At 41.4% G+C, this 26,128-nt stretch overlaps 1 protein-coding gene across 1 annotated transcript; it reads left to right on the plus strand.

The window, feature by feature from the left end:
* The first annotated feature begins 159 nt into the window (after positions 1-159).
* NAT10 (N-acetyltransferase 10) lies at positions 160-24,329 on the plus strand. Its single transcript, XM_026850839.1, has 28 exons — positions 160-274; positions 1,470-1,561; positions 2,209-2,380; positions 2,689-2,811; positions 3,779-3,840; positions 4,704-4,818; positions 6,163-6,270; positions 7,152-7,285; positions 7,645-7,738; positions 8,103-8,201; positions 8,757-8,893; positions 9,391-9,515; positions 9,749-9,899; positions 10,382-10,478; positions 11,200-11,316; positions 12,513-12,614; positions 12,723-12,797; positions 13,406-13,522; positions 13,698-13,831; positions 15,839-15,887; positions 16,502-16,595; positions 16,689-16,799; positions 17,875-18,047; positions 18,529-18,648; positions 19,586-19,684; positions 20,079-20,152; positions 22,638-22,721; positions 23,875-24,329. Exons 1-28 carry the CDS (start codon positions 167-169, stop codon positions 23,966-23,968), a joined length of 3,060 nt encoding a protein of 1,019 aa, XP_026706640.1. The 5' UTR covers positions 160-166; the 3' UTR covers positions 23,969-24,329.
* The last annotated feature ends 1,799 nt before the right edge of the window (positions 24,330-26,128 follow it).

Raw genomic sequence — 26,128 nt, forward strand, 5'->3', positions numbered from 1 at the left:
GCATCTAACGTATAAAATAAGTCTTCAGAGTTATGTTTTAGTTAATTGTCAGATTTAAATTTTCTGATGGCCTTAAACATACCTGTATATATGTCTTTGCAGTTCTTTAACTCAACGTTTAAAACAAGTTGGTCCATGGTTATGTAAACACTTGAGGCCCGCGGCCATGCAGCGCCGCAAGGTGGACAACCGCATTCGCGTCCTGATCGAGAACGGCGTGGCGGAGCGGCAGCGGGCCCTCTTCGTGGTGGTCGGCGACCGCGGGAAGGACCAGGTAGTCCTCTCCCGGCGGGCGGGGGACGGTGGCGGCGGTGGGTTTGGACCGGGCCTTTGAAGAAGGGTTGGCCTGTAATCCCCCGGTACCGGCCCCTTTTCCTCTGTAAAGTAATTGTTAAAAACCGTTGCACAGAGTGAGGCAGAGCAATGGCGCGCCTCAGCGTGCGTGAGGTAACTCCCCGCGGTGCAGAAACGCCAAGGGGTGCTAGGGATGGTTTAGGAGACTTTGTCCTTAAACGTCTCCTGTTTGAGAAGCTCCTGAACATTAAACAAAAACGACTACAGGCAAATAGAAATATTTAAATTTTTTTAAACTGAGAAAAAAAGATATTTTATTTTCTGGCTAGCACGAGCTTTTATTCCTATTTCAGTTCTGCTATAAGGTGTTACGGTTTTGCTCTCGAGCCGTGTTTTATGTACTGAGTCATCTTGCAGATGTCACCACACCAGAACTTGGACTGGACCTGCTTTGTAGCGTTGTATGAAATAAATTAACCACTAAACTCTAGATTTGTGGTTTTTGAGTGAAAAGGGAAAGAACAGCATGGCAAAAGCATAAAGTTTTAGGATAAGTCAACTCAGCTCCAGTTCCTGAGGAAGTAAAATAAGCTAGTTATAAAAAAAAAAACAAACCTGAAAATAATGAGTTTATCAGGTGCTAGTACAAGAAAGTTGTCACTGATTCACTGCTGAAGATGGATGAGTTCTGATGGGGCATATCCTGTGTCTGGCTGCGTTCATTATTTTCACTGATGAGTTGGATTCCAAAGCAGCAACCGTGCCTACTGAACATGCACTAATCCACAAGAGGATTAAAATACAAAATGAAATCTTGTTAAATAGTAGAAATTGTCTGAAATACGTTTTTGCGAAACGTGCTATAGAGACAAATACCAGGAACTGTCTTTAGCCTGGAATAATCGCCTTCTCTTTGTGCAGTTGTTAGCAGTTCTGCCAGAGAAGAGTGTAAAGGACACGAAATGTATAATTCAGTGTTTTCAATGTCATGCAGCCCCGGAGAAGGCACAGATACACAGATCTGTGTAAAAAGGGAGTGTAACATGCCAAGGGATCCTTCTGTTTTGCAGAGAGTCGCTTGGTAGAAAACACAAAATCAAGTACAGCAAAATATTTTACTCTTTGATGTTAACTTGTGAATATAGTTGTTCATGAACGTTTCTGTGTTTTGGCAGGTGGTTATACTTCATCACATGTTGTCTAAAGCAACTGTGAAGGCCAGACCCTCTGTCCTATGGTGTTACAAAAAAGAGCTGGGATTTAGCAGGTAAAATATCTCTTGTGTCTTGTGTGAAGCAAAAGCTCTGTGACTGGTCTGCTGAGCTTAGGTTGCATGATTCAGTTGTAAGGAGAAACAAGATTTGTTCTTGGAGGAGCTATGGGATGTTTGGTCTTCCAGAACTAAAATTTGGCATCTGTAATACAGTTGACACCAGCACTAGGCACTTCAGGTTTCTTTCTGTAGCTCTAATGCTAATTCTGCTGTCCTGGACCAATCTCTCCCTCACTTTCTTAACCTCAGAAGGCCAAAACTTAATTCCTCAGCTTTTTAGCCTCAGTAATATTTATGCCTGAATGCAGATTAAGCATTAGTATGCCTTCATTTTGAAAAAGCATTTAAAATTTTAATTCATAGATTTGTGTGCATACTTACAGTCTGCACACAGTCAGGAAGGGAGCATTACCTCAAACCGTGATTCCAACCAAGCGGTTTCTTGCAAAACCAGCTGGTTCTGTGTGACAGCCACCTCTTGGGGCTGAAGTCATGGGGGAATATGTCATGAAAGCAGCAAATGTGATCCAAGATTTCCTTGGAGGCTGCACTCTGGCTTCCAGTTAGACTTGAACGTAGGCCTGAATACACTTTTCTCAAACCTTCTTCCAAGAAAACTCCTGTATAATTTTGTTCTCTAGCCACCGGAAGAAGAGGATGAGACAACTACAGAAGAAGATTAAAAGTGGGACTTTAAACATAAAGGATGATGATCCTTTTGAGTTATTTATAGCAGCCACAAACATTCGCTACTGCTATTATAATGAAACTCATAAGATTCTTGGGAACACTTTCGGCATGTGTGTACTTCAGGTAAGGAGTTAAACTTTTGAGTTAAGAAGGACGTTGCACTTCTATCAATTGCTTTCAGTCTTAAGTGCTGCAGGAATAGTATTTGTTGGTTCTGTTATTTCAATTATGATGACATTATGTGTCTTTTACAAGTTTTGTGAAGATGAGATAACCTTGCTGGTAGAATTTTAATGTGATGTTTGTTACTGCAAATGTTAAGTGTGAATTAAGCTTTGAGAAATAATGTTTTCAGCCTTTCTGTTCCTTTTTGTAGGTGCTAGTCATACTGATCAACTCTAGGCAACTTCGAAATTTTATTTATTTCCTAGGATTTTGAGGCCTTGACTCCAAACCTGCTAGCTAGAACTGTTGAAACAGTAGAAGGTGGTGGAATTGTGGTGATTCTCTTGAGAACTATGAACTCACTGAAGCAGCTCTACACTATGACCATGGTATGTTCAACACAGTATCTCTAAGCAGGTACATAGTGGTGATGCTATATGGTTATTTTTTGCTTTTGTTATGGGCTGTGATCTTCCTTCCATCATTTTTCCCCATTCCTTCATTGACATCTATGATTGCATGTCATGTTCAGGCAGTTCTGCCAGCCTCTGTGTCTTGAAATGCTGCTGGATTACAAGAAAGAAACACCTGTCGTTCACAAATGTGACTTCGTTCTTTTGTTTCACAATAGTTTTGGAAAGTATTTTTACTATCTGCCCTTAAAAATAGGCCTTTTGAGTGTTTTGTGACCTGTTGCTATGTGAGATCAGCTTCACAGCTTGTGTATGTTTTTACATACGAACTATTCATAGAATCCCAGGTTGGAAGGGACCTCAAGGATCATCTGGTCCAACCTTTCTTGGCAAAAACACAGTCTAGACAAGATGGCCCAGCACCTTTTTCATCTGAATCTTAAAAATATCCAGTGTTGGGGAATCCACCACTTCCCTGGGGAGACGATTCCAATAACTGATTGTTGTAATTGTAAAAAATTTTCCTCTTATGTTTCAAATTGACACTGAGTATACTTACACCTAGAGCAGGAACTGTTTCCATTAGTAATAATGCCAGTAGATGAATTAAAATGATAGACTGGGGGTTTTTTAGCATCCCTGAGGCGTTTGAAATGTTCTGTACCTGGCAGAATTGAGCTCTTAAGTCAGGCAAGAATAAGACCATTGTGAAAACTATTGGTTTTCCCACTATTGGTGGGAAAAGTACATTTTAACAAGTATTTGGAAAATGTGGAAGTTTCATAACAAACAGAAAATTAGAATCCTGTCTGGGATGATGATGGCAAGGGAGACTGTAATCCACAAGAGTGGAAAAGAAGTTGGATCATCCCATGAGTAACAGTCTTGTAAATGACACTCAGTGCTGTTCATTCTCTAGACTGACTTTTTCTTTTTGTTTCAGGATGTACACTCTCGATACAGAACAGAGGCACACCAGGACGTTGTAGGACGGTTTAATGAGAGGTAAATTATTAAGAGTGTAAAGGATCTGGGCTTTATGCCCAAAAAAAGCATCTGGAGCAATGTCATGTATTCATATTAGGAAAGTATCCTACACGTTTGCATAGGAATGGGATTTCTTGGCTGCTTCAGTGAAGTTTTTGTCTGTTGTTCTGGAAACAGAGTTTCTTGTTGGAGGAATTGTGTACTGTATTTTGGCACATGTTACAAGGGATATATGCAGATAGGCCCAAATTTGTAAACTGTTGTGAGTCCCTTTTGTGAAATGCTCTGTAGAAACATGTGCTCCAGGTGCACCGAAGTTCAGATACTTATTGCACTACTGCAAAACATAAAACTGCTTAGTGGAGAGTGTTCTTTGTGGTTGTAGAATTGTCTTGTATAGGTGTTTCCTCTGCTTTTGTTGTATAGAATAAGCAGCTCTTAGTGAGTGAGCCCTTGCTCTAGCCATAGGAAAACTGCAGAAACCTTTAGCATGCAGGTGGTTATGTGATGTCAGAAATGACAAGAATGAATAAGCCAGCACTGACCATGGCCTTTGGGGGTCAACACTTGTCACAATTGCTGTGGATTCGCTCTTGCACTTTTATGCAGCCACCTTCCACTTAAATGCTCTCTTGATAGATCATCTTTAGTTAGCTTTCTTCTCTGGAGACGTTCTGGTAAGTGGGTGCCTGTTTTGTGTAGATGATCCTGATTTTATGGTAAGAGGCATACTGCCAGTTGTGTGAACTTGTCGTAGCTCAGCTGTAAGCAGCTGTAGCTGTAAGTACTGTGTCTAGCTTTAGAAAAGGATTTAAATTAACTACCAGAATACAACTGTATTACTAGTGTTTTTACTGAGTTGCCTTTCCTTGACTGCTCAGGTTCATTCTGTCTCTGGCCTCATGCAAGAATTGCATTGTGATTGATGATCAGCTGAATATCTTGCCCATCTCCAGTCATGTTGCAAACATCACACCTGTTCCACCACAGTCGCAGGTCAGTAAGGAACGTCGGCCTTTTTCCTTGGGAGAAATTGGTCTGAATTGACCATGGAGTGTTAAAAAATTTTAAAAAGAGGAAGCTTTTCTGTCACCCTGATTTATATCAAATAATGGTCTTGCAGAGAGGAAGTAGAATGTTCTGCAAAAACTATACCTGGTATGGGTGAAGTATGGGAAGCCGTCTTTTCTTTCTTCCTTGTTTTTTTTTCTGTCACAGCTTTTTTTTTGTGCCTGCCCTGTACTTACTGATTTTGCCATATTGCTGTTTAGCCTAGCAAGATGGAGCTTAATTGCTGTGGTTGCTGTTTCAGAAGTGCATAGAGAGATTTTAAGCTGATGGACAGTTGGGATGAGATAAATAAAAAGACCTTTTGACACTTGGAGGGTGGGAAAACACTTCAGAAATAAGTATATTACAAGCTCAGGAGACACCTAATATCTAGAAGCTGTGATAGTTTCAGAGTCACACATGCCACATCTTGGGAGATGTTCACTGAATATAAGCCAGACATATAGCTTGCACTGTTAGAAATGTATCCTTTTATCACTTTCAGTTGTAGACTAAAGTAAAATGGAACCAGTTTTAAATAGAAATCTTTATGCTTTTGCACTGGTTCACTGGTTTGTGTGGCCTAAGAAATACCAACATAGGTTCTGCCAGAGATGGTAAAAGCATTTTAACAGAGCACTGATCTTAAAATCCAGAGTAACTCCCCCTTAGCATTATAACAATATTGACAGTAGTGCAAATGTTTATCTGTTGGATGGATAGACTAATGCCTTTGGAATTCGAAGTGACAATAAGGAAAATCAGAATTCATTCCTACTTAAAATTGATCTATTTTGTATGCAAGTTTATTGTTTGACTTTGAAAATCTTGATATTGGTTTGAAAACTGTTGCTGCTGCAGTATTTTTTCCCCCTGTATGGCAATACGTACAGCTCATGTGACAGCTGTAACAAAGATCGTAAAGTTTTTTACATCCTAAAGTCTGAAAAATTAATTGAATTCTTCAGAAAATTTGTTCGTGGCCTCTTCTTCCTAGCAATGGCATTCTCCAGTTACTACATACTGAAAAATCCTTTCCTTTTTTCCTCCAAGCTTGGGGAAGCCAGGATACTCACCTCCTGTGTAACCATTCTCCTGAAGATGTATTGAAATTGAAGTGTTAAATATCTGTCTGTCCATTTAAATGTTTCTGTTTCTAGGGAGCACATTTCACTTGTGGTAACATTTCCTTTTCCTGCCTGATGAAAGATATCAGAAGACATCACAAAGGTATAACTGAGCTTGAAGTGCCCTTTACTAATCCTGTTCTGGTAAATCCTGTGCTTATAGGAAGATAGCCTCAGGCCACAGGACTTGGAGCTGAAAGAACTGAAAGAGAGCTTACAGGATACACAGCCTGTAGGAGTTTTGGTGGATGGCTGTAAAACCCTGGATCAGGTTGGTGTGGTGTTTAAATTTAAGATACTCTGTGCTTGACAGTTGCCTTAGGTACTGATGTTTGTGTCTCATCGTGCATGTAATCCAGTCAGTGTGACCAGTGATGGGTGTGGCCTTAGAGAATTTCCTTGAAAAATTGATTGGACATGGTAACTCAACAACAGTATCAGTGATTTTCTTCATGAAGTTGAGGATAAGTGTAAGGACTAGAATGGAGACAGGGAGCTGGTCTGGAGAAGTCTGCATTTAAAAACATGATGAGCTCTCAGGGTTTGAAATATGCAGGAAACTTAACTTGAAGTTTCTGTTCAGTTTAGTTCTGAATAGAAGTTGAAAATCTTCATCATGTTTTAGTATGCCCCTATTCTTGGTTGGATGGTTTTTTTTTACTCCAATTAGAGAATCACTGACTAGTGCAAATGAAGGCCCTCTTGCAGTTGTCTTTCCTGTTTTCGAGTATCTACTGAGAAGCTGCAGTTCAGCCTGTTGGCTCCCAGAGCTGTGCACTGTTTAAGTTCTTTTGTAGTAGATCTTCTCACTGCCCAGATCGTTCATCTTCCTCCTCTGAGAGCGTTGTGCCTCTTTTTGTCTTGCTGGATATACCCTGTGGTCAGTGACATGGAGGTAGTAATTGAGAATCACTGTACTGATTGTTGATCTGTGTTTTGACCTGTATAGTTTCCAGAACTCAGTGAGTCAGGATTACCACTTGCACATTATTTGTCTTGAGTTTTAATGTTCAACTCTCCTATCTTGTTGTTCTCTTCTGTCTTCCTGTTCTAGGAAGGAAGATGTGCTAGTGGGAAGTGTAAGGAATGCTGAAAGTAAATTAAACACAGCTGACTTCTGTTGTTTTTGTTTTTTTTTTTTCTCAACATCAGGCAAAAGCAGTTCTAAAATTTATTGAAGCCATTTCTGAGAAGACTCTACGGAGCACTGTGGCATTAACAGCAGCCAGGGGACGTGGTAAATCTGCTGCTTTGGGACTGGCTATTGCTGGAGCAGTAGCTTTTGGGTGAGTGATCCCTCTGCAATTTCCCAGCCTTTATTTGCATCCATGAGTTTAAAAGAAAAAAAAAAGATTACAGGATCTGAATATATTTGTAATTTCCAGTCCTATATCTCTCCTTTTATTCTTCTTATCTTTTGATTGCAGCATACACTGATAGTCAAGTTTTTCTATTTTATATTAATAAGAAAATATTAGTCTTTAAAAATCAAAATAAACATACATTGAGATACGTGTCTAAAGGAATCTGCTGTGTTTTGGTTATTGGGTAGAATCAACCCCTCATATAATGAAAACATTCTACTTGGTGTGTATACGTACTTGTTAGAAAAAGAGTTAAACTTCTGTTTCATTTTTCTGTGCAGTTACTCCAATATCTTTGTCACATCTCCAAGCCCTGATAACCTTCACACTCTCTTTGAGTTCATATTTAAAGGCTTTGATGCATTGCAGTATCAGGTAAGGAGCACAGACTACTTCACGATACTTTCATAGCGTATCTGTTAAGGAGGGGTTATGCATCTCATCTGTGATTTTTATTTACATATTAGGTACCAGCCTTTTTAGGAATGTTCTGCAAAAATTAATCATAGTACAGTTATGTTTCCTCCTCTATTTTTAAGTTGGGTAAATTGGGATTTTGTGAAATAGTTTTTATCATAATAAATAATTTCTCAGTTCTCAGGCCTCTGAAGCTTTTGTTACAAGAGTTTTTAACTAGAATCTGAAATAACAGTTTATTCTTAGCTTATTTGATGATAACGGTAAACTATTTTCCTTAGATCTTGGCTTGTTCGTACTGTTTAACAGTGCTTTCTTTCAGGAACATCTGGACTATGAGATTGTTCAGTCCTTAAATCCGGAGTTTAACAAGGCTGTTGTCAGAGTGAATGTGTTCAAGGAGCACAGACAGACCATTCAGGTAATTTGAGTCTTGCACTCTTGCCTTTCTATTTCATGTTCCTAACTGTTGGCTTTACTGATGCTGTAGTTGTTTTGATTTTAAGCATGTTCATTTTATGTGATGTGTAACTGTCCTGATTGATGTTACTTTAAGGCAGACATTTTTTTCTGGAGAGTGATTTTCACAAAGTATTTTATTTCTTTCTGTGAATAACTCACAGATTGCACAGCTCCCTTGGTAATTGCTTGTGGGTCTCTTCTTGAAACAAAAGCAAAGGAGAGTGAAAGAAACAGTGAAGGAAGAGCATATGTTGCTAGTGATTCTTTCCTTTATTTTCATGATCCTTACAATAAATTTGTGTGGAAAAGTGCAAAACAAGATGTGTGATACAGTTCTTGTTAGAGTAACACAAACCCTGTCCTGACTGTTTTCATGCCTCAGTCTCTGGCTTGATGGTCATGGAGAATAGGGAGGGCAGACAGCTTTCCAGGGCTCCAGCTTTGCCAACTGACATTTCCCTAGTTCCCAGACAAGCTGTTGTTGACAGTGACAGTGCCCTCTCGTTCCTTGCAGTACATACACCCCGCTGATTCTGTAAAATTGGGTCAAGCTGAACTTGTTGTGATTGACGAAGCTGCTGCCATTCCTCTACCCCTGGTGAAAAACCTCCTAGGCCCTTACCTTGTTTTCATGGCTTCTACGATCAACGGGTAAGGCTTGAGCAGCAACTGTCTACCTGGGTAATCCTGCCAGTGGATTATTTCTTATCTACAGTACCTTTTTTACATGCTATTACATTAGGGCTTGATAATTCTTGATTTGTTGTGGAACTGCTCCTTAAAATAACATAGTACTTGAACTTTCCTTTGGTTTTGTGGTGGATTCATTTAAGTATTTGACTTGCACCTCTTGTGTTCTGCTACAAGGAGCAAATACATAAAGAGGATTCTGCAGTCTGTTAGGAGAGAGGGAAGAATGAAATCTTCCTTCCAGTATGGTGAGACTAAGAAAGCAACAGGGCAGGCCAGCCTGTCCTACATGCACAAGAACATGAAAAGGCAGCGGTTCTTGTGGATGGATGGGGCCCTCGCAGGCCTCAGAATGGCCCGTAGCTCTGGATGGCAGCCTGGCTCTGTGCTGGAGCTTCCCCATGCCTCAGGATTGCTCTTTGGTTATTTGCTTCAGACTTTCGTATTCTGCTTTTCAGGTATGAGGGTACTGGCCGATCACTGTCTCTGAAGCTCATTCAGCAGCTCCGTCAACAGAGTGCCCAAACCCAGGTCACCATGACAGCAGAGAACAAATCTACAGCTACAGCTAAACTCACCTCAGGTATTCCATTGTACGCAGGACTGCGGTGTGTGACTGTGATCCCGCATCCCTGTGGTATCCCCTGTGGCCATGTACCTTCCAGATTTTCAGATATAAATGCTTTTTAAGTGATAAAAGCTATATGAGTAATGATTTTCTAATCTCCTGGGAGCCCCTCAGAGGACACTGATCCTGTTGGATTCTTTGCTCGCTGTAATTTCCAACATTGGATGTTCTCTGAAATCCGTTTGCAGCTCGTACTCTGCATGAAGTCTCCCTCCATGAGTCCATCAGATACGCCCCTGGTGACCCAGTTGAGAAGTGGCTGAATGATCTGCTGTGTTTGGACTGTCTCAGCATCACCAGAATTATCTCTGGCTGCCCACTGCCTGAGACTTGTGACCTGTATCCTTACTCAGATGTTGTGCTCTGATCAAGACGTATTGCTTTCAGGTGAAGGAGATTTTTTCAAACTGAGTAATAGTAGGTTCTCCAGCTAACATGGTAACCCTCAGCACATGATCTTTTGGCAAAAGTCTTATCAAGAGACCGTACTTGTGGAGTTCAGTTTTTACCCCCCTGCCTTATAAAACCAGGTGTGTGTGTTACCAGGACATTACCAAATTCCAGTTTTACTGCAGAGACAATCCTAAGGAAGGGTTGAATGAAGGGAAGTCCTTGTTGGAGTTGTAGAAGGTTTGACTTTACATATGAAGGGTGTGAAAGCTATGAACACTGCCCAAAGTCATTCTTGTATACAGAGCTGTACGGTCTAAGAGCACAAGCCAGCATGTAGCCCAAAGCTGTAAGGAAAATATTGCTCCTAAACCAACAAGGTGATTTTTCCTGGTTTCCAGGGAAGTTGTCTCCTTAACCCCTATGTTTAGATACTACGTAAATAGAGATACACTTTTTTGTTACCACAGAGCATCAGAAGTTTTTCTGCAGAGACTGATGGCCCTTTATGTGGCTTCACACTACAAGGTAAAGCTTGTGCTACTTCTATCAAAATTTCAGCCAGGAATTTTGTGGAGCGAGCAGTGCTTGTTATGAGTGTAATTGAATTGGCTTAATTGAGGTTTCTGAACAGCTTCAGTCGCTTCTTGTATACAGGTAAGACCTCTGCCTTGATCTTGGCTGAATAGACTGGATTTATAGATATCTGGAACATTTTTGTCATGAGAAATTCTGGAGGCTGTATTCTAGATGAGCCAACAAGCTTGTCAGAAGAGTATCAGTGATGAACTTCTCTTGCAGTTCTCTTTACCATATTCTAGGAGCCTCAAGTTAACGAAAAGGGTAGTACCATTTTACTACTGAAAAGAGTTATAATTGATCTCAAGGTTTCAAGACCATGACTGACTAGTAGATATGAGTGGTGAAGTCTGTAAGTACTGAGTACTAAAAATCTGACACTTAAGGTTTGGTAGGTTAAGAGATAAGTAGCTGTATAAAAATGGAAAGTTCAGCTCCATACATATTAGAGCAAGTGGTTTCACTTGAGAAAAACAGATGCTGTCAGGTAGTTTAATATCCATGAACTGGCCTGTGAACTACTTCAGCAGTATTGTACTAGTTCTAAGATTTTTAATAGCCCTAAATTCAGAAAACAGGATTGTTTAGTCAGTTGCTAACATTACACTGGACTTTCAAACTCTTCTCAGGGAATAATTCTTCAACTTCCTGCTATGTCTTTACCCTCCAGAACTCTCCCAATGACCTCCAGATGCTATCTGATGCACCTGCCCATCATCTTTTTTGCCTTTTGCCACCTGTTCCACCCACCCAGAATTCGTTACCGGAGGTACTTGCTGTTGTTCAGGTAAGAGAGCAGTGTGTATCGATGAGGTGAGCTGTTCAACAGTGAAGCAGTGTGCTATGGGAGCAATGTACTATCTAGAAGTAGATGATAGTTTAGGGCTGTGCTTTTGTGTGTGTTGCAAGTGTATTAAGGCCATTTTTTTACCTCCACTTTCTTTTGTAAACATGAATTGCTGTGTAAGTACGCTGTGATGCTGATCCTTTCACATAGACCTCCCAGTCTCCACAAAGTGTTTGTGCTGAGAAGCCTTCTGAGGAGCTGAACTACTGCTTCAAGAGATTACTTCATCTTCCCCTTTCAACTTCTTGCAAGGAGAGTTGGTTCACTGATTCACTCTGCTTATCACCTGTTTCTACCATTCCTTTTATTTTCAGTAGAACTGCAAAAATACAAACTCCTCAGATGTACATGCTTAGAGGTGTAGAAGTAGTTCAGCCCTTGACCGTTGGGTATCTGACTATATGCTTCCTTCATTCCGTAAGAACACAGACAGTTTCTTAATTATCTGCATTTGATGTAGGTAGTTAAATCTACTGTTTCTTAAAAGAAAAAGCCCCATATATGACATCTAAAGAGAAATATTAGTGGGACAAGCTTTTATGTTTCCTGTTGACGGACTACAGAAAATGCATAGAGCATCTTCTGTGCTTTAATTTCGTCAGGCTTCTGTTGCACCACAGTGTAACTCCCCCTGCATCAGAGGTACCTGGCTGGCACTGGTGTGCTTTTTGAGACAGGGCTTTTAGGGGCAGAGCCTGTTTGTTGACAGAACCACAGAATCATCAGGGTTGGAAAAGCCCTTGCAGATCCTCCGGTCCAGCCATGAACGTCACCCTGACCGTTCCCAACTCTCCCAGATCTCTCAGCGCTGGGTCAACCCGACTCTTCAACCCCTCCAGGGATGGGGACTCCCCCCCCTGCCCTGGGCAGCCCATTCCAACGCCCAACAGCCCCTTCTGCAAAGAAATCCTTCCTCAGAGCCAGCCTGACCCTGCCCTGGGCAGCTTGAGGCCATTCCCTCTGGGCCTGGCTCTTGGCATATTGTTGGCCTGTTTGTTTGCTTGTCATGTTGCAGAGCATGAAATGTCAATACTGTGTAATGGACTCATGAGTATAAATTTTGATTCTGCTGTAGTGGAGTGACTGTAGGAGAAAACACTTTTTCTCCATTAATGGTCTTTTACCTTTTCTGGCAGGTGTGCATGGAGGGAGAGATCTCTCGCCAGTCTATCATGAACAGCCTTTCTAGGGGAAAGAAAGCTTCTGGTGATCTTATTCCCTGGACTGTTTCAGAGCAGGTGAATAATTTGGCTGTGTACTCACACCCAGGATATATTTCAGCTGTTATTTCTAATTTCCCGGGTACCTATCTGTGTTCTTTAAATTAACTTCTATCTCTTACACAGTTCCAAGATCCGGACTTCGGGGGCCTCTCTGGTGGGCGTGTTGTTCGTATTGCGGTTCATCCAGATTATCAGGGGGTAAAGTATTTTTGAATCTGGTTATTATGAATAGTCAGCGGTGGTACCATGAGAATGGCTGTACAGGCAGAATTCAAGAACAGGGTGAATGTTTCAGTTGCTCCAATTTTCAGTGTTTTAACCTTGGGGACTGAGCCAGTGGTAGTAATGGCATGAGGTCAGACACACACAAACAGTGAGATGCCACAGCAGTGGGGGTGGCATTGCTTTCCTCTGTGTGGTTAGCAAACCAGCTCCTGTCATTACTAGTCACTGTTGGAGCATGCCAGCATCCCAAGCAGCAGTACACAATCAAGATCCAGCAACATTTATTGTGAGATTACCAAATGTTCATGCTGGTGTTTGGCACTTTCTGAGTGCCAGAGTTAAGCACTGAGAATTATTACACAGTCCTGAACTACCAACTGGTCTCATTGTGATTGCAGGCATCCAGGTTCTGTAGTGTCCTCCACAGAGCTGCTGTGTAGCAAAGAAAATGCATTTTTGCTGTGACTGAGTGATCTCTGCACTGATGATTGTTAATGGGCTTGTAAGGGGAGAATGTTGTTGCCCTGTCTTAAAAACTAGATACATCTTTTTGCTGATAGTGTATTGTTCCTACTTCACAGATGGGCTATGGCAGCAGAGCTCTGACTTTACTGCAGATGTACTATGAAGGCAAATTCCCATGTCTGGAAGAAGAAACAATTCAAAAGCCAAAAGAAATTGCAACTGTAAGCAGTGAGGTATGGAGCTCAGTACGTTTTTTGTGCTTTCTGTTGTGCTAAGTTGTTTGTTTTTCACTGTAAGTCTAATGATTCCTCTCTGTAAGGAGGAAATACATTTATTTTTTTATACAGAATAAGAGATTTGCAAATTTTTGTGAGGATTGCTACTAATGCATTTCCACTTTTTTTTCAGACTGTTAGTTTATTAGAAGAGGTTGTGACACCTCGTAAAGACTTGCCTCCTTTACTTTTCAAACTGAGTGAGAGACAAGCTGAAAACCTCGACTACCTAGGGGTATCTTATGGCCTCACACCACGATTACTCAAGTAAGACATTATTCTATTTGCTAGTTACACCCAGTGCAAAAATACAAATATATAAATTATATATAAATTATATATATTATAATGATATCTAATATATATATAAATAATATAGTGTCTAGATAAAGAGGCAGATATTTGAGCCCTTGGGTATTCTCTTTATCTCTGCATGTTTCACTTGGTGTCTAAAACTGGGAGAGCTCCAAGCTCCCTTCTCCTGTTGGGCCTTTTCCTGATGGACATTAGGGCTTCTAAGTGCATTCTTCAGGGTATTTTTTCCTCAGCCTCCTAAGGGCAAACCCATTCCCTACTTTGTTGTCTCTGTGACCCTTCTGAACAGTTAACCAGTTGTAATTGCTCAGTTTTTCCAGGCTAGAGAAGTAAGAACAGTCTGTAATAAGTAGGGAGAAGTTGAATACTGCTTCCTGTGACCTGTAGAAGCTTGAACTGCTGCTAACTTCAGAGCTAGTTGTTAGTTTCCTGACTAATGTAAATGCTTTTCACCAGCAACTGCAGCTGCTTCTTGCTTTTCTTACTATGGAGAAACTGAGGTACTGAAGCAGTAAATAACTGACTAATTTTTCTTAAGTTTTAGCTCCACCGTACAACATAGCTTTATATAAAACCATACTATTTTATAATAAATGCAAACTTCTTTAATATTAGCAAATTCTATAAAATATCTAGGTTTCTGTGACTTTCTCAGCCATAGAGTGGGAAGTTGTCAATCCCTAGTTTGTGAGACATTTTCAAAATAATACAGAATTCTTCCTGTTGCCCAAAAGCAAAGCAGTCATTTATCACCTAAAACCTTGGTTCCTTGCTGGCCTGCCCCAATTAGAGAGGACCTAGGGGGCTGTACGAGGACATGAGATGAGACTGAGTTCAGTGGAAGAAGTAAAAGCAGTAGAGGACAATTTGTGACTGACCCAGTCAGGACAATGTGAGACAGCTGTCTGTGTTTTGGCATTTCAGCTACAGAGACTGTAGCCTGTTTAGTTCCATGGCAAGCATGCGGCAAAATTCATGCCAAAATGCGATGGTCACTTGTTTAGCTGTGCAGGAGAACATCAGAACTGAATGGTTATTGTGAAATAATCTTAATCTTTGCAAATTACAAAGCAAATGGTTCAGATGTCTTTATTTGAATGATTTCAGGACAGAGGGGAAGAATAAAGTGTTTAACTACTTTTTTTAGTTATTTGACTGTTAGCTGTGGTGGGATAGATAAAAAAAGGATGAATAGTGGGATAGGGAGAGGCTGGGTTACACATGTAGGGCTTCCTGCTGAAATTTGCAACATCCTGCACAGCAGATTATCCCGTGGCCTGTGGATGTGAGTTGCCAGTGGCAGTTGCTCTGGTGGCTGTCTCCTTCCTTTTGTCTGGGATTGCCATATGTTTGGTCTCAGCAGGTCTTTTTATACTAGTCCTGCTTTTACTGGACAAAATGTACTGTAGGATCAGTTCACAACTAAGATGCAGGAAGGGACAGGAGGATGGAAAAGGATGTCAGCAGGGTTTTGCTGATCAGTCTGGGATTCTGTTTGGCCTACAAGTGACTATTTGAAACCTGTGAGGTGCCAGGGAAAATCATCATTCACTGAAGAACAGAGTCTGAAATAAACTGTAAATCCTCAGCCCAGGGTATCCCTTAGGAGTCTGTGATATTACTGGTCAGAACCTCTCTGCCTGTTTCTAAAACAGGCCCTGGAAGCATGTCAAATACAATAACTCTTGTATCATGTCTGTCAGTCTTTGAAAGTTTGTTCATTTTTTGATATCACGGTCATAATTTTTCACTTCTCTAAGTTAGAACCTCAGTCCGTTTGATTGCTGTTACTCCTTTCTGTCAGTGTTCATTTTCATTAGTTGGTGGGGTGTCTACAGACTTTTGCTTACTTTTCAGCAGTTGTTCTTGTACACTAGATAGATTGTATTTAACTACAGGTAGTATTGTCAAATCAACAGCTCTAATTCTCAGTGCATTTTTCTTTTTCCCTTTTCCCAGGTTTTGGAAACGTGCTGGATTTGTGCCAGTTTATCTAAGGCAGACACCAGTAAGTAACATACTGTGTCTGAATGAAATCCAGCCCTATTGAAATCACTGGGCATCTTTCCATTAGCTTCTGTGAGATGTGATTTGGGCAGGAAAGTTTTCTGAGGCTACATTTGGGGGTGGTTTTATGTTTGTTGTTGTTCTTTGGACCTCTAGTTAACTAAGGAAGTAAAATTTTTGCACTTAAAAAATTAGAGCAAAGGTGCAGCTGTTGAGGGTTATTATTGTAGTTATTGCTAAAATATGCAGGTGGTACTTGAACTGACTGCTCCTGCCTTCCTAGGTGTTTACAAAAAGTAGCACTAGCAGTTTAGAGTACTTTTGGAGGAATAATTTGTCCCTTGTCACTGCATTTTTCTTTTGTTTTTCTGGCTCTTGAGCTGCACCTGGAATTTGCAGTACTGGTGACTACTGGTTACCTCAGGAAGCCAAAATCCCTCGGCACTGGATTTTAACAAATTCAGGAAGTTCATAGGTTTTACATTAGGTAGTGCTGATCAGTAGCAGTTGATGCATGCACCATTGTTGTTGATTTAGAAGACCTTTGATGCCTTCAGCTGAGCATAGAGTGCAGAAGGTTCCTGGAGATGATGGGAAATATATCTTATTTGTTAGAATGACCTGACTGGTGAGCATTCGTGCATCATGCTGAAGATGCTGAATGAAGAGGACACTGAACAGGAGCCTTGGCTTACAGCCTTCTGGAAAGGTAACTCTGATTTTGATAATGCTTGAAGAATCTTCCGGGATATTTATGCTAGAGGTCCACAGGAGTTGTTTATTTGATCATCTTGCCCTACAGATTTTAGGAGGCGGTTCCTTTCTCTGCTTTCCTACCAGTTCAGCACGTTCTCTCCCTCGTTGGCATTGAATATCCTACAGAACAAAAATATCAAACAGCAGCCACAGCCACGTGAGTACCCTCGCTCTCGGTGTTCAGTTAGATTGCAGTTTAAAGTCTCTGTATATATTTATCAGAGTTCTCAAATACATGCTTTGTATGATGTCTCTTGTGCAATGCCATGAATTGCTCATGGTCAGTTACTGTGTTGTGTTCCTATCATCTAGAAAAATGCTTGTATTTCTAAGTAAAAGCTAAGAGGACATTTTCTGCCACTCAAAACAGAGTGGGGTTTTTGGTGATTTTTTTTTTTCCCCCCTGCTTTTTTCATCAAAGATTTAAGTAACCCAAAATTAGAGGGCTCCTGACTGTAACAGCTAAATGCATGACAAAACATGGATGGATGCTGACACCTGCCAAATCCAGTGTGGAGTTAAAAGAGAAGCCTTGAGTAGCAAGGGTCGGTAGGCAGAGCAGTTTGCTTAGTATTTCAGACAAACATTGTCATCAGAAATTTGGAGGTTGGAACGTGATGTCTTTCTAAGAGAGAGGCTTTAGTTCAACTGCATGTTATTGGGTTCAATCCAGCACTTGCTGGGGAAACACACAGGCAGTATAAAAACAGGGCCAGACAAGACATTTGTAACAGTCCTTCTGGCTTAAAAGCAAATTGCTGTTTTCTCAATATGCCTAACAGGGGAATCCTCCTGAGAGAACTTGGTGATCTGTGTGTTGTGGGTTTTTAGTATCTGTCTTAGTGAAAGAGTTTTAGTTTCTGCTACGAGGGAACAAAGCTCTTTAACAGCAAAACCAGTGTAAGGTAGTTAAAAGCTGGGCAAGCGGTGTTTCTCAACCCTCACTGTTTTCAGTCTCTCTGGCATCTTTAGGTTGATATGCTGGTCTGTTTTGACAGTTGTAATGTTTTTCATATGGATGTATGTTTGTCTGAAAAGACTTTAAATAACCAAGCCAGCCTGAATAGCAGTGTTGTACCTAGTGTGTGGAATTCTGAAGTGTGCTAGAAAGTGAACCTGTGGGGTAGCAGTTGGCCCTTACTCACTGGTGTGAAAAGGAACATGTTAAATACTGAGATCCTGGATAGCTGTGAAGAACAGTCTTGATGTTGTCTTTTTATTGTGCCCATCAGCCATCAGCCGTGCTGAATTAGAATCAGTTTTCATCCCATATGACCTGAAGAGATTAGAGATGTACTCTCGCAACATGGTGGACTATCATCTCATCATGGATATGGTACCTACCATTGCCAGGATGTATTTTCTCAACCAGATGGGTGACATCTCTCTCTCTGCTGCACAGTCGGTATGTATCACTGTGAGAACAAGCCGTGCTTCACCTCTCTTTGTATATATATTTGGAATAATTTACTTTTTTATGTCATCTTTAAAAAAACCCTTTGCTTCAGTTAACTGCTGCTTTTGTAGCCATTTTCATGATTTCTCCCTCTTGTAATGTTCTTCCACCTTTAGCATTTGCTTTGAATAAAATTTGTAGGGACCATACCCTGTTGTGTGTTCAGTGAAGCACTCCATGTGTTTATAATACAGTGTGAACTCTGGCTTAAAAACCTCTCAGAATCTTCTGGCTCCTGAACTGTACTTCAGGAGAAAGGTATTATCGGTGCTAAGTATGGAATAGCACCTGCCAATTACAGAATAATTTAGGGGTGTTCCTGTGCATCTGAACACGTACCAGAGAAGCCTTGGTAGGGATTGTAGAGGGTATTATGTATTTGCATTTGCTCCAAAAGCCTCTGTAACTGAAATACATGTCATTTCCTCAGGCACTTTTTCTAGGGATTGGCCTACAGCATAAATCTCTGGACCAACTGGAAAAGGAGGTGGAACTGCCCAGCAGTCAGTTGATGGGCCTCTTCAACAGAATCATCCGCAAAGTAGTCCAGGTAAGAGCATGGTGACAATGGCAATTACTGTGTAATTCCAGTACTGAGCCTGGCACCAGTAGAAAGCTGGATCAGAACTGTGTATCTTTACCATGTCCCCGGTAATTGACTGTAAACTTCTTACAAAACATAGGAAAATCCGGGTGGAAAAGCAAGTATTTATGGCATTGATTTATATAGTGTTTTCCCAAATAATAGTGCTTGCGTTATGTTTTTAAATATTGAAATGTCCTGACCAAAATGCTGAGCCTGAGCCATTTGTTTGTGATTGTTCACTGCACTGGTGGCATCTCAACTTTTCTTTAAATGACCTTGGAAAAGGGTTTTTTTTTTAAGATAGATATGAAGTCCAGCGAAATAATTGGACAGTTCTGGATCTGGTTTTCTTCCTGTATTATGTCTGTGATAAAGTGAGTAATGTGATGAGTAACATGATGGTGGGGTGGACAGAATACTTGCCAACTGCTTGCAATTGCTTGCCGAGCCTGGGGCCGCTTCTTCTCAAGGTTTGGGATATGATAGCAAAACTTCTGCAGTGTGGCATAGGTTGTTCATTAGAGAGGTGATTTGCTTACCTTGAAGAAAGTAACATACAAAAAGAAATGCTGCTTTTAGCTGCAAATGTTAAATGATGCTGTATTAATAAATTTTGTTGTAAACTACGAGCTCTCCACATTTATGCAAGTTGCATTGAGGGCTGACTGATTTTAGTTTTCTGCCTTTTATGAAAGCTGTATATAATCCTGCCTTCAGGAAGCAGCCTTGAGATTTTATTCAGTATGATGGAATGCATCAGAAATAAACAACTGCCTGATAATATTTGCAAGGTTAGAGTAGTTTCATGGGAACAGACAGCATTTCTTATTTATTTTAAATCAATAACCTTGAGGAAACATCAGCAAGTCTTGGCTTATGTGTTGGCTTACTTCATTTACAGTTGTTCAACACAGTCCAGGAAAAAGCTGTGGAGGAGCAGATGGTGGCAACAAAGGATATTGTAATGGAGCCAACACTGAAATCTTTAAATGATGATTTGGTAATTATGAACTTTCTTCATACATATGTATCCATTTCATAGAGTTCCCTTGAGTGTAAAAGCCTTGTAATCTGAATTTTCTTGGATGGAAAGAATACTACATCACTTTATGGTAGTTAAAACCCGACAGCTTTGTGTTACATGCTTGAAGTCATGCTTTCTTAATCTGCAATGCAGATTTTTTGCAGAACCTACTAAGATGTTATGTATTACAAGTATGTGTATACAGATAACATAAAAATGCAATTATATAAAAGGGATACGCTTTTCAGGATGATCTGGTATTTGTGTTAGGAGATGTACTTCCCTTTCAGTGGGAAAGGCTTTTTCCTCCCATTACATGGTCACTGTTGTACTTAGAACTTAATGCATCTGTCATGCTCTCCTGTTATAGGAAGAAGCGGCAAAGGAATTCGAAGAAAAACACAAGCAAGAAGTGGGGAAGCTGAAGCAAATGGACCTTACACAGTAAGAATTTATCTGAAATCCAGTTTTCCCCTGAGACCTGTTTGAATGCTGGGTCGCTAGCACATCTTGCTGAGACTTGTACACAAGGCTGTAGTTGCACTATCACTGTCTCAAACCATCAGTAAATGAGAAATGGCAGTGGGTATTGTCAGCAGTGGGCTGGGTAAGATAAGCATATGCAGCTACACTAATGGAAACTTTGGTATTATGGGCCTGACAGCCAATAACTTAGTCTTTTTAGCTCTGTTACCAGCTGCTTTGTTTCACACTCAGAAAGTTCTCTCCAGTATGAACTAAGTTTGGTAAACTTTTATTCAGGGCCATTCACCTGTTTACCTCAGTGCATTAATTCATTGTCATACTCCCAAGCGTGAACTTACTTCCCTTTTTCTGCTGGTATTTTGAACAGAAAGCAAAAGCTTGTGAGTGAGCAGATTGCAGCTGGTGAGCACTGAGATCTGCCTGTGGAACTGTAGAACTGAATTGTTGGTAGAGTTGGGGCTGGCTCATCATTACAGTACTGCAGACAGCAGCTGTACTGCAAACAGGAATGCTGGATCAGCCCTCAGCTCTGTCCCAGTGCCTCTGGCATGAGCTTGAGCACATTCTTCCTTTACCTCTGTTCTCTTTTGTCACTTAAATGGTAAATTATTCACGGCAGTAGCTCTTACTGTGTATCTGTATGTCAGTCTTGATCCTGGCTGTGTACAGTACATATATTATACGTATGTAAGTTATATAGTTCTGTCATACGGAGTAATAAAGCAAGCTGCCTGGCTGTGGACTGTTTCTAATTTTACAGTTTTCCATGCTTCTAGAAATAGTCATTAGTTTGCTCAAAGCAGGATACCCAGGTCCTGTTGTCTGCTATTCAGCTTAGCTGTGTGTGCAACTCCAGTGGAAATAGTACCTGGCTAGTTAAAATATTCTCTTTTACCAAAAAAAAAAAAAAGTGTCAAACCAATGGTAAAAAAACCCAACCCACCAGAGCTTCTTTTCACTAACTACAGTGTGCACGGATTCCTTGCTGGACAGTTTGTAGGATACTGAGTTGCTGAACCAGCAATTTACTTGAAGTGTCAGCAGATGTCTCTTTCTGGTCCAACAGAGTTGTTACACATGCCACTGTTTCTCTCCCTTCTCTCTCTCCTCCTCCCACTTTTTGTCTTATAAATCCTGTTTACTATACTGACATCCCAGAAAAGTTGTCTGGTTTGGCTCTAGATTAAATATGAAAAAAAGGAAGAAAAGCTTCTTTGAATCTTTGGTTGTCTTGTTTGAAGGAAGGACAAAAATGGGTGTGATTTGAAGTGACTTGCAAGTCAGTCACATTAGGAAAACAATATAACCAGAATTTAAAAAAAGTTTTAATTCCATTTTTTAGCATTGATAGTGTTACATACCTGTTTGTCATTTTGGACCATGTTCCCTTTTTTTTCACTGAAAAATAAGTTTTTGTTCTCCATGAGGGGAGAGAGAGAGAGAGAGACAAAAAACTATTTTGAACACTTTTCAATACAGGTTTTAGAGAACTAATAGAAGAGACGGAGCTGTTTACTGGACAAAGCCTTTTCAAACCATTGTTCAGCCTTGTATGAACAAAGGCTAGTCTATTCTAAATCTCTAAGAACTTGAGATGGAGAGCAACCACTCCATTTTGCTACATGACTGCTTTGCCTAGTTAAACTCATGTGTAATTTCCAGGGTACTTGAACACCCAGACAAGGGACAGAGAACGTGAGCTTATTTGAATAGCAATTGTTGTCTTGTTCTCTTTTCAAAAGAAAGCTGCAGGTCTTCAGTTTTTCCTGGATTGATGCAGAAAAACTACCATTCAAGCTCACTGCTGGTCTAAGAGCAGCTGCAAATTTAGCCAATTTTCCATTACAAGCCATTGCTTTTTGCATCCTCTTCCTTTACCACCACAACCATCCTTCTCCAATATTTTGGAGGGGGGAAAAAGGAAAAACGCCCTCAAGCTTTTATAAAGAAATCGATATAGTGAATACAGATCTGATTGTGGTTGTCAGGCTTAAAGCTGTAGTGATTGAAGGTCTATCTTTTCAGAAATCTAGTGGGCAAAGTAGAAGTATACACCACTGCTATGGAAAGTATAACCTTTGTGGCCTTATTTTTTGCGTTCATAACAGATGTACTCTACTCAGCACTCTGCTTTTTCTGATGAGAGGCTTTCATTGAACAGTTTTGTGATGTATACAATAGGGGCTCCTGAGAGAACTTCATTTGCCACTGACCAGCTTTGGATGGGGACAGTTGTTGGTTGCTGTTGACCTAGTTGGGGCTGAATCTGCTTGTAGCCCTTTGCTAGGCTCGTTTTGTATGTATTCCCAAATACTAATTTAGTTGGGTGCTGACACAGGGGCTTTGTTTGGAGAGTAGTGTGTGCCTGACGATATCATCACCTTATTTTTTTTATTCTTTGCTGGCAATTTAACTTGAATTTTCCTTTACCTTTTTCACTTAGATATATTATCCGGGGCGATGATGAAGAATGGGATGAGGTGCTGAGCAAAGCAGGACAGAACGCTTCTGTCGTCAGTTTGAAAAGGTTAAGGAAGTTGAAATACTCACAGAGGTCTCTCTGGTCCTTTCTGCTGGCTTTATTATAACGCTTTCAAAAGATTGAAGCTGAAGAGTTAAATGCAGATTAAATGAACTTAGTGTTCTTGATTCTGAGCTTTCCTGGAGAAATTCAGGTGTAAGCACCTGAGAGCTCTGCTGGGTACTCAGTAGTTCCTCTATGGCGAGGCTGCTGCTGTGAATTCTGTGTTGCTCTAGTGCTAGTCCTGACTTCATGCAACTTAGTTGCATGTTGTAACTTGACGTGGTTAAGCCTTGATCACGATCGTGCACAGAAGTTGGTGCTGTTTCTGCCTTGGGTCACTTTTAAAGAAAGAACTTGTTCCCTGTAACTGTCCCATTCACTTTGGGAGCTAACACTGCCTGGGAGCCTGTGATAGTCCCACTAGAGAAAATGCAAATTTAGGGAAGAAGAATTCTTTCAAATGTGAGCATAAGCCTGCAAAATACTGAGGCTGCCTTTCTGCAATTCCTTGCTTTTCATCCATCTTCTTTCTGCTACCTTGCCCAGCATGGAGTCTTTCATCATCTTTTCCTTGGGGATTTATAGTTGAGACTTGCCTGCTTGCTTATTTCCCCTTCCTGGGGTGCCTGACAGCTGAAGTAATTACGTGACTTCTCTTCCACCCTTTGTATATTCATGGAGTTTTTTCATGAATGCTAGAAGCTGTGAGTTTCCAGAAGCCTTACAGGAATGAGAGAGTCTTGTCAGTGCTTATAAAGATCAGACCTCTGTCATGTTTGCTGTAGTCAGAATCTAGTGCAGGAACAAAACTGCATATTTAAAACTGTCAGTTGTATTATTTTTCTAGGTGCTCTAAATTCAAGATGTTCTATATGAATGGCCTTTAGGACACACAAAGTCTTGAAAAGTAATGACAAGAGCCAAAAATCATGATCTTGTGGGATTCAAACTGAGTTAGCGAATCTGAAGACACTAGAAAATTTAGGTCATGCTCGTGCTTCCTCTAGCACCAGTTTAAATGACCCAAGAAATGGGAAGTATTTCCTCCCAACCACATTTCTATATAGATTCTCACCCCCTTTTACAACAAAAGTTTCCCAGATGGATGGGAATCTAGTGTATTTTTTTTAACAGATATTTTGTTCCTGTTTCTCAGTGAGAAGAGGAGAAAATTAGAAACAGCAAGAGGACCCAAGCAGCTGAAGAAATTTAAGAAGACTAAAGATTTAAAGCAGAAGTGGAAGAAGTGACTTTAAAGCCAGTCAGTGGACTTGAATTAACAAGTGACGGGTCTGTACTTAAGAAGTACTATTCTCCTTGAAATCAAAAGACTTTCTTTTGGGGGGTGAGAGCTGGAGGGAAGGAAAAGCCTTAGAGGCATTTTAAAAGTGTTTGTATTACGGGAAGTACAGTGACACTGCCAGGAGACAGCCTCTGAAGATTTTTTATGAAGTGTGACTGCAGAGCCTGAGCGAGGCACTGTGCAGCACACTGGGATATTATGAGGGTGCTTTAGCAGCTACAGAGTTTCCATTCAGAGGGGGCAGATCAATCTGTAAACTTCCCCGAATCAGAGTTGTTGGTGTCTATTAAAGAGCTTGGACAACAAAGGACAGAAATGTGTTAGGCTTTGGTACGTGACTCTACCTTTTAGCATTGCAGCCCATCTTGATGCGTGCAGCTATTGGTTCGGGAGTACTGCCACTCCTTTGTGCCTGGAGGGAGTTTTCGGTGCGAAGGACAACTGAGTTTTTATTTGGGGCTGGCTATTCAGTGAGCATGTTGTCAGCTCAGACTCGTGATTTGGTCCTTGCTCACAGGAGTTCAGGGTGTACAATGAACACTTCTATTTTGGAAGGTAGCCTATAGTTCCTACTTACTGTGCTCCTCCAGCAGCTGCAATAAAGGCTGCTCTTTTGCATTCACACTTGCTTACGAGGTCTCAGCATTCCCATCACTCAGTAATTTACATTTCCTAGTTCTCAGGCAGGGTTGCATGATTAACAAGCACTGGGGAGGCTGCTTTGGCCACTCTTGACTCCCTGCTATCGGCTGACCTACACCTGCTGCTTGGCTTTGGTGGAGAGTTTTGTGCTAAGGTTGCTGGGAAATCAGCACTATCATACTGACACCTGCTCTTAGTGATCTTTTTGAGCCCCTGAACTCCCCAGCTCTCCTGCTCGGTGGTCCTTGCTTGGTAATAAATATCTGCCAGTCTGGAGCTGGGACCTTCTGGGACTGCAGTACTGTGTAGGTCTGGTGCCTGTCAGACTCCAGAGGCTTCCAAACCAGGGCAAACTGACACAGATTGGCCCTGTCCCAAACCTGAGTGTCCTGGTGTGTTGTCTTGATGTTCCAGCTTCACACCCTAGAGGTTTGGAACGGAGACACTTAGGATACACAGCTGCGTTATATTTACTTGTGAATCTCACAGCTCCTTTTTCCAGCAAATCCTTAAAGAACCAGTTTCTTCCTAGATAAAGACAGCATTTCTTCTCCAGGAGACTATTTTATGAAGCACCTATATTAAGCATGAGCCTTGCACAGCCTGTGTGCTCTTTGGTCAGGAGGCCACTGTGTGAGAGTCAGTGCTGAGGGCACATCCCCCACGTGTGGGGGGACAGCTGAGCCCTGAGAAGGGAGACCTGCAGCTGCAGCTCTTACAGGCCTGATGAGGGGCCTCGTTACCACCCAGCTGTGTGAGAGCAGCACCGGCAGCCTGCAGGGGTGAGGTGGTGGCTGCCTGCCCTGAACCAGCTCTAAAGAAGTTGTGAAAGGAGCAGACAAGGCGAAGACAAAGCTGTCTGGGAAATCCTCAGAAGAAAAGGTGAGTGTGAATTCTCCCTGGTTTTGCTGTTATTGTTAAAAATAGGGTAAGTGGTGGCCCTGCTGGGAGGAGGATGAAGAGCTAGAAAGCCTTACTTACCTTGGGGGTGGGGTCTGTGGGACTTGCTGCTGTCAGCTCTCTGTGCCTGACTCGGTGCTGAGGGACAAAGAGCCAAGCTGTACCGCCGGGATGTTCCAGCAGTCAGGCTGGAGGGGCTGTGGCTAGTGCTGGAGACTTTTCAGTGGCCAGTCTCTTCCAGCTCTGACAAACAGGAGGAGCATGGCTGGGCCTTTAACCCAGTCTCTTGAACGAAGGAACAAGCGCCAGGACAAGAGGGAATGGCCTCAAGCTGCCCAGGGCAGGGTCAGGCTGGCTCTGAGGAAGGATTTCTTTGCAGAAGGGGCTGTTGGGCGTTGGAATGGGCTGCCCAGGGCAGGGGGGGAGTCCCCATCCCTGGAGGGGTTGAAGAGTCGGGTTGACCCAGCGCTGAGGGATCTGGTGGAGTTGGGAACGGTCAGAGTGAGGTTAATGGTTGGACTGGAGGAGCTTCAAGGGCTTTTCCAACCCAGATGATTCTGGGATT

The sequence above is a fragment of the Athene cunicularia genome (genome assembly GCF_003259725.1).
Source record: "Athene cunicularia isolate RWA chromosome 5 unlocalized genomic scaffold, athCun1 chr5_part3, whole genome shotgun sequence".
NCBI lineage: Eukaryota > Metazoa > Chordata > Aves > Strigiformes > Strigidae > Athene > Athene cunicularia.

What these genes read in the sequence shown, in the direction of transcription:
- NAT10 (XM_026850839.1), top strand. Translation starts at nt 167, where the DNA reads ATGCAGCGCCGCAAGGTGGACAACCGCATTCGCGTCCTGATCGAGAAC. An exon ending in CTGTTCCACCACAGTCGCAG is followed by an intron (nt 4,819 to 6,162) that starts GTCAGTAAGGAA and finishes CTGTGCTTATAG; the next exon opens with GAAGATAGCCTCAGGCCACA. An exon ending in AGCACAGACAGACCATTCAG is followed by an intron (nt 8,202 to 8,756) that starts GTAATTTGAGTC and finishes CGTTCCTTGCAG; the next exon opens with TACATACACCCCGCTGATTC.